At 56.5% G+C, this 7299-nt stretch overlaps 1 protein-coding gene across 2 annotated transcripts in view; it reads left to right on the top strand.

Annotated features, from left to right (window-relative positions):
- NECTIN4 (nectin cell adhesion molecule 4) overlaps window positions 1-7107 on the top strand; it is an 18241-nt gene extending 11134 nt beyond the window's left edge. The window contains exons 4-10 of one of the 2 annotated variants that reach the window (XM_027766187.1): window positions 164-454; window positions 2276-2396; window positions 3833-3981; window positions 4195-4351; window positions 4743-4818; window positions 5144-5218; window positions 5525-7107. In XM_027766187.1, coding sequence (XP_027621988.1) covers window positions 164-454; window positions 2276-2396; window positions 3833-3981; window positions 4195-4351; window positions 4743-4818; window positions 5144-5218; window positions 5525-5749 — 1094 coding nt within the window. In that variant the 3' untranslated portion in view covers window positions 5750-7107. The remainder of the gene's footprint in view (window positions 1-163; window positions 455-2275; window positions 2397-3832; window positions 3982-4194; window positions 4352-4742; window positions 4819-5143; window positions 5219-5524) is intronic. The other variant, XM_027766188.1, reaches the window with a different exon arrangement.
- The last annotated feature ends 192 nt before the right edge of the window (window positions 7108-7299 follow it).

Genomic DNA, 7299 nt, shown 5'->3' with positions numbered 1-7299 from the left:
TACAAAGATTCTTGGAATTGTACCACTCATCTGGTGTCTTGTTGGTGGATAAGGGAAGGAAGGGGGGATGGGAGGTTTGCATTGGTGCAACACCGCCTGGGATGGGGTGCGGCCTCCTGGCAGGGTTGTGCAAACTCGGGACCCCTGCCTCTCCCCTCCGCAGTGCCTCCCCTGCCCTCACTGAATCCCGGTCCAGCGCTAGAAGAGGGCCAAGGCCTGACGCTGGCAGCCTCCTGCACGGCCGAGGGCAGCCCAGCCCCCAGCGTGACCTGGGACACCGAGGTCAAAGGCACAGTGTCCAGCCGCTCCTTCAAGCACTCCCGCTCTGCCGCTGTCACTTCAGAATTCCACCTGGTGCCCAGCCGCAGCATGAACGGGCAGCCACTAACCTGTGTGGTGTCCCACCCTGGCCTGCTCCAGGACCAGAGAATCACCCACAACCTCCAAGTGTCCTGTGAGTGCTTGTTGCTTGGGAGGGAGACCCCTGGGTTCCAAGGATGGGTGAGGTACTTTGAGGCCAGTCCCAGGCTGGCCAGTCTGGGTCCTAGAGGCTCCACTGTGAGAGAGATTAGCCTATAGAGGGCGGTCATAGCCCAGGGGTAGATGACCTGGAGCCCAGTCCCAGCCCAGATGACCTGGCAAGTCACTGGGATGGATCCCAAGTCATAGACTGTACGAACATACCAGGCTATTTGGTATCTTACAGGACCACCATTGTTCTGTGGTCCTTCACTTACCAAACTGTCATGCAACGCTTGGCTGTAGACTCTGGGTTTAGGGAACTTCAGCGTTCTTGTGTCCTTACTTTTTCTTTTCTTTTTCTTTTTTTTTGCTATACGGTACATGCACTCACCAGAGAGAGACAGAGACAGAGAGAGGGAAAAAAAGAAAATAAGAAATCATCCCCAAGAGGCATGGCCATGCCACAATCACTTCTCCTCCATTCTTCTCTCAGGATTTTGGGCACACACACTCATGCACATGGCATGATCCCTGAGCCATCAGGTCTGGGATTTGAACTGCAGTCAGCCATATGGAAGTCCAGCATCCCAACCACCATACTACCTACTGCCCCCCATCCCGTCCTTATCATTGTAAAGGAGTTTGCCTGCCTCACATAGCGATTGGGTGAATCAAATACAGTGATGCACTGTGCAGCGACGTTTAGGTCAATATGGTGGTCCCGTAAGATTACAATACACTTACCTGGCTAGCCTAAGTGTATACAGGTTAGGCCATTAGGTTCGTGTAAGTGCACTCTGTGAGAGTCACACCGTGACTAACCTGTCCAACAATGCAGTTCTCAGAACGCATCCCCATCATTAGGTGACACATAAATGTATAAACACAGAATTGAAAGCACTTTGTAAAATATACAGCTTAGGGTTTGAAGACAGATACACTTGGGATGAACCCTAATTCTGCTATTTACCAGCTGGTATTTAGTCTTGTTAGGCTTCATTTTCTTCGTCAGCGAAATGAATATAATTAGACCAACTTTCCAGGGTTTCGATGAGAATTCGAAACCACGAATGCACAGCATCTTGCGCGGGGCTGAGTGCCTAGAAGGATCTTGGTAAATGGTAGATGGTTTCCCTGGCAGAGATGGTAAGCCTCTGGGAGGATAAGACGCTTTTCAGCTCAAACCCACCTGGCATTTGGCACAAAGTAGGTCCTGAACTAATGTTTGCTAAAGGAATGAATGTACCAGTCACATTATTAAGCCTTTGAGGAAACAGGCAGCATTTATAGGGCACCTGCTCTGTGAGTAGCCCTATGCCAGGTACCCCAGGAGGTCTGGAAAACAGCACGATTACCACCACCCCGAGGGGCAGAGGGGCTCACTGTACAGGCAAACCACTACCAAGCATGGGGTATCGACAAGGACACCTTCTGAGAAATGCATCGTTGGGCAATGTCGTCATTGTGCAGACATCCTAGTGTGTCACACCTGGATGACAGCGTCCACTGCACACCGCGCCTGCACCGCTGTGTACACGGCATCTGAGACCACCGTCCTATCTGTGGCATGCAATGACAGCGTCGTTATGTAGTGCATGACTGTAGCCTCTTTGAGCCCAGAGAAGGAGGGACCGCGTGGCCAGAAGCCATCAGCCAGATGGGGCTGAGTTAGGTTTGGCAGGAGATGAGCAGGATGGAGGAGGACAGGGGGAAGCTGTGGTGGGCCGGGCAGGGCCCTGGGCAAAGACCCTTTGAGAAAGCACATAATCAAAGGCATTGTACCCATTCTTTCTGCTCCCACCTCCCATTCCAGTCCTTGCCGAGGCCTCTGTGAGGGGCCTGGAAGACCAAAAGCTGTGGCAAGTTGGCAAAGAAGGAGCTGTGCTCACGTGCCTGAGTGAAGGGCAGCCCCCTCCCTCCTACAACTGGACACGGTAAGGGCCCAGGCCTGGAGGAGGCCCTCAGGGCCAAAATGTACTCAGCATGGGCTGGAACAGTATATTCTAAACCCCAGATCAACTAGGGCATGTGTTTTGACCAATTCACAAGTATGCATGGTTACCAGAAATTTTAAATTTATTATAAGGTGCATGTGCTTGCCAGAGAGAGAGAGAGAAAGAGAGAGAGAAACAGAAAGCAAGAACCCCAAGGTGGGGATGACCTGTTGTAATCCCTTCTCCTCCATTCACCTCTCAGGATTTTGGACACACACACACACATGCCTGGTGTTTTGTTTTGTTTTTTCTTTCTTTTTTGGGAGAGGTTTTTGCTATAGGGCGCTAGCACTCGCCAGACAGACAGAGAGAGACAGAGAGACAGAAAGCGAGAAATCACCGCCTGGGGGGGATGGTCACGCCGCAATCCCTTCTCCTCCAGTCTCCTCTCAGGATCTTGGGCATGCACGCACACGCGCCCGGCGTGAGTTTTAAGCCACCGGGTCCGGGACACGAACTGCAGTTGACTACGTGGTAGTCCAGCGACATAGCCATTAGGTTAACTGCTGGTCCCCCTGGTGTGTTTTTCAAACCACTGGGCCCGGGATTTGAACCTCACAGTCAGCCATGTGGGATCCAACCACCTTAACTACCATGTGACCTGGCTGGCCTAGTCACCAAATATTATTATTAACTTGTCCCAGGGACTATAGGATACATGTTCATTGGTAGGGAATGAACTGCAAAACATAACATAGTATTTAAATATTATATTTTATGTATTTACGTGAGTGCATAAATGTCAAAGATACGGCTACTGTAACTGTTGTTAAATCAGTTCTTCTGTAATCATTACAGTGTGGCCAGCACCTCAAAAACACCACCCACCTCCTCCAGCTCCCTCAGAGTCCTTGGCTTTTTTCCAGGGTCTGAAATGTCCAGGGAATCTGGAGGAGGGGAGGGGAGGCAGGTGCACATGTGTGTGAGCCCATGAAAAGCATGTTCTCATGTGTGAGCATGTGAACTGTGCAGTGTCCTGGTGCCTGGGGCTCTGTTCATGGAACCTGCATCATGGGCTTTGGGGCACACAGTCACAGTTTCCAAGTGCCTGCGAGCCCAGCTGGGAGTGGCGTGTCCTGCAGTGTAGACTGTGAATTGTGTGTGCCTGGTACCCTGGATGACGTGATGCCTGTAGGAGTGTGTGGGATGGCACGCGTGTGGATCTTCCCCACGTGTGGGGGGTGCCCGGGTCAGGCTGGGCGGCCAGGAGCAGGGGACTCTGCCTAGACCTGCCTAGGGGAGGGAGGGGCACCGTGGGAACAGCCGGCGGCTCTGGGTGACGTCATGGGGGAGGGGGGGAGAGCTGCCCAGGCACGTTGGGTGGTGGCAGCCCCGGCCTGCCCCAGCTGGCACCGTTCAGCTTCCCTGTCCTCCAGGCTGGACGGACCTCTGCCCAGTGGGGTACATGCAGAAGGGGGCACTCTGGGCTTTCCCCCACTGACCACGGAGCACAGCGGCACCTACATCTGCCATGTCAGCAATGAGTTCTCCTCGAGGGACTCTCAGGTCACTGTGCATGTCCTTGGTAAGTACTGGGGGCAGAGACAGGGGACCTGGGCCCGGGATCTTTGGGGCTGATGGACAGAGAGAGTGAACTGGGGGGGTCTTTACGTGGAGGGGGCTGGGATGTGCATACTTCCCAGAGGCTCAGGCCGAGGGGGCGGTGTTGGGTGAGGGGCTGCAGGGTCTGTGCCCGTGGCGATCTGGGCACCCATCTGACAGTGCCCGTCCCCAGCAGACCCGCAGGAGGCGTCCGGGAAGCAGGTGGACCTGGTGTCGGCCTCGGTGGTGGTGGTGGGCGTGATCGCGGCGCTCCTGCTCTGCCTGCTGGTGCTCGTGGTGGTGCTCATGTCCCGGTACCACCGGCGCAAGGCCCAGCAGATGACCCAGAAATAGTGAGTACCAGCTGCTCTGGCGTGGGTAGAGCTAAGCCCGGGACGAGGAGGGGGGCGGGAGGTGGGCCAGGACGAGGAGGAGAGAGAGGGCTCTGGGTGGGCTGATGGCTGGGGAGCTTACAGACCAGAGCGAGCAGCGCCTTCAGGAGGTGAGAAGGAGCCCGGCGCTGGACTACTGCGCGTGAGGGAGCGCGCCAGTCCGTGAGGCTCGGGTCCTCTGCCCGGGCAGCACCACGTCCACACGGTCACTCGCGTGCACAGCACCCACACGCCAGCTGCAGCCACCCACGGGCAAGGCTAGCACGGTCCCCACACCCTCCATCCCTTGGTCACGGAGGCTCCTGGGCGGGGCTCACCTTGGGAGGGGCCTGACAGTGGATGTCTTTCCCAGCGAGGAGGAGCTGACCCTGACCAGGGAGAACTCCATCCGGAGGCTGCATTCCCACCACACAGACCCCAGGAGCCAGGTGTGTGCCCAGGCTGGGTTCCCGCGGGGGCGTGGCCACACTGGGACTTGCTTGGGCCTAGGTCCCCCACAGACCAGGAGCACAGCCCTCCCCAAGTCTGGCCACCGACTCAGCTGGGCGAGTCCGGGTCGCAACTGCTTTGGGTGTGCTGGGGCTGCTTCAGCGCTGGTCTGGGGGCTGCTCTGGGAAGCCGCCATCAGTGCTGGCTCCAGCGTGGGCTTGGGGTGGCAGTGGGGGAATGAAGGCTGAGCTGCCGGGTGGGGGCAGGGTGATTAAGAGGACACCGAGCTCTGTTCTAACTCCCCCCCATGTCCGGGCCCTGCAGCCGGAGGAGAGTGTAGGGCTGAGAGCCGAGGGCCACCCTGATAGTCTCAAGGACAACAGTAGCTGCTCTGTGATGGTGAGGCCCCCCCGGCCCCACCGGCACCCCCACTGCTTGCCTCAGGCCCCTCCCTGCTCCCAGATGTGGCGCAGCAACCCTCCACAGTCCTGCGCCTCAGCCCTGGGTCACATGCCCAGCCCAGCTCTCTGCCGTGCCTCTGTCCCCGTCCTAACACTTGTGCCTGGCCCCTATTGCTGAGCCCCTATGTCTCCAAGAGACCATGCCCCTGCTTGTGCGTGCCCTCTGACCCCCACCGTCACCTGCCCGTGCCCCCTGGCGACTGGCTGCCCTACCTCTGACTTACCCTCTGCCCTTGGTCCCCAGAGCGAAGAGCCAGAGGGCCGCAGTTACTCCACGCTGACCACTGTGAGGGAGATCGAGACACAGACTGAACTGCTGTCCCCAGGCTCTGGGCGGGCAGTGGTGGAGGAGGACCCTGACGAAGGCATCAAGCAGGCCATGAACCACTTTGTTCAGGAGAACGGGACCCTGCGGGCTAAGCCCACGGGCAATGGCATCTACATCAACGGGCGGGGACACCTGGTCTGACCCAGGCTGGCCTCCCTCCCCCAGGCCTGGCTCCTGCTGCTGACGTCGGGGGATCCCCGCTCTTCTCTGGGGCCTCCTTAAACGCCCCTATTTCTTGAGGAAGATGCTTCCCACCCCGCTGACTACTCCACCTTTCCCTCCAATTCTTCCATGTGTCGCGTCGGGAAGGCTCCACGGTGGAGTTCCTCTCACCACGTGTGCAGGTCACTGTGTGTGTGTGTGTGTGTGTGTGTGTGTGTGCATGCGCACTCGTGCCGCATGGGTGTTCTTCGACTGTGTGTGCATGGAAAAGCAGTGAGAGTACAAGTGAACCGTGCTGTGTGTGTGTGTGCAGGATGGCTGCGTGGACGAGGTCATCAAGGTTTGGTGTGTGTCGTGTGGCCGTGTGACCTGTCTGTAAGTGCAGGCATTTTTCCTGAGACCCCAGAGCAGTATTAATGACACAGAGGTTGGAGGGCCAGAGGTGGAGAGACTGTGGCCAGAGCCAGGTGTGCGGGCATGGCTGGAGCTGGAATCTGGCCTCCGAAGAGGGGGAGCCGGGCTCCCACCACTTAGGAGCCTTCGGGGCAAGTGTGAAGCAGCCTGCCAGGTTGCCAGAGGCTGGAACTGTTACAGAAGAAACTCTCCCCCCTCTGGTGGCCTGGGCCTGCCGCGTGTACATAAATGTGTAAATGAACCTGCACGGGGAGCTTTTCTGGAACACTGCTCCAAATTCTTTAAGGAGAGAAAACACTTTTTGAAAGCTTCCCCTTTGTCTGGATGCTTATTGCTGGAATGGCGTAAAGCGAGCCCAGCCTAGGTGGGGATTCCGCACAGCTACTCCTGGCTCAGGCCCCCACAGAGGGTGAATCCTGCAGTTCAGAAAGGTGCTCTTCGGATTTTGTCTTCATCTTAGCGGCCCTTAGCGAGGGAGCCTGGTGGTTCCTGACTAAGAGAGGACGGGGAAGGCCTCCACCCTAGTGGATTCTCAACGTTTCCCGTAGCCTGGTCTCATGTTAGTCGTGTCCCCAGTTGTTTGTGGTCCCTTGGGGAGTTGCGGGGACTTGGTGATGAAGACTCCTGGTTCGATTGTGGTGTAGGGGAGAGAGGTAGTGACTATAGACAAGAGCGGGTGGGCTGAGGGAGGTGCTGGCAGCGGGTGTCTCCTTTCCCCCAGGGGTTTCTAGGCCACTCATTCAGGACTCTTCCAGCAGTGTCTCTTGGTGGGGACTGGGATTAGATGAGGCGTACTGCATTTAGCCCATCCATGCTCACGCAGCCAGAATACCTAGATTTAGAGCCCAAGCCCCGTTAGCCTAAAATCTGCTGGATTTTGGGACTGAAGGAGAGGCTCCCATCTCTTCTCCAGCCAGCCAGGATCCTAGTATGTACATTTTATGTAAATATGTGCATATTTGTATATAATATGATATTCTGTTTTTAAATAAACAGATAAAACTTGTTCTGTCTGGTTCCTGTTTTGCCCCTCAAGCTGCGTGAACCCCGAGTCGCGTGCTCTCTGTCTCTACTGTCCTGCCTGTTGACCCATTAGGGGAAGAGTTAGGCTCCTG

This window comes from Tupaia chinensis, unplaced genomic scaffold, assembly GCF_000334495.1.
Source record: "Tupaia chinensis unplaced genomic scaffold, TupChi_1.0 Scaffold141389_1, whole genome shotgun sequence".
Taxonomy (NCBI): Eukaryota; Metazoa; Chordata; class Mammalia; order Scandentia; family Tupaiidae; genus Tupaia; species Tupaia belangeri.
The sequence above is the reverse complement of the archived record's forward strand: the minus strand, read 5'-3'. Positions and strand labels throughout refer to the sequence as shown.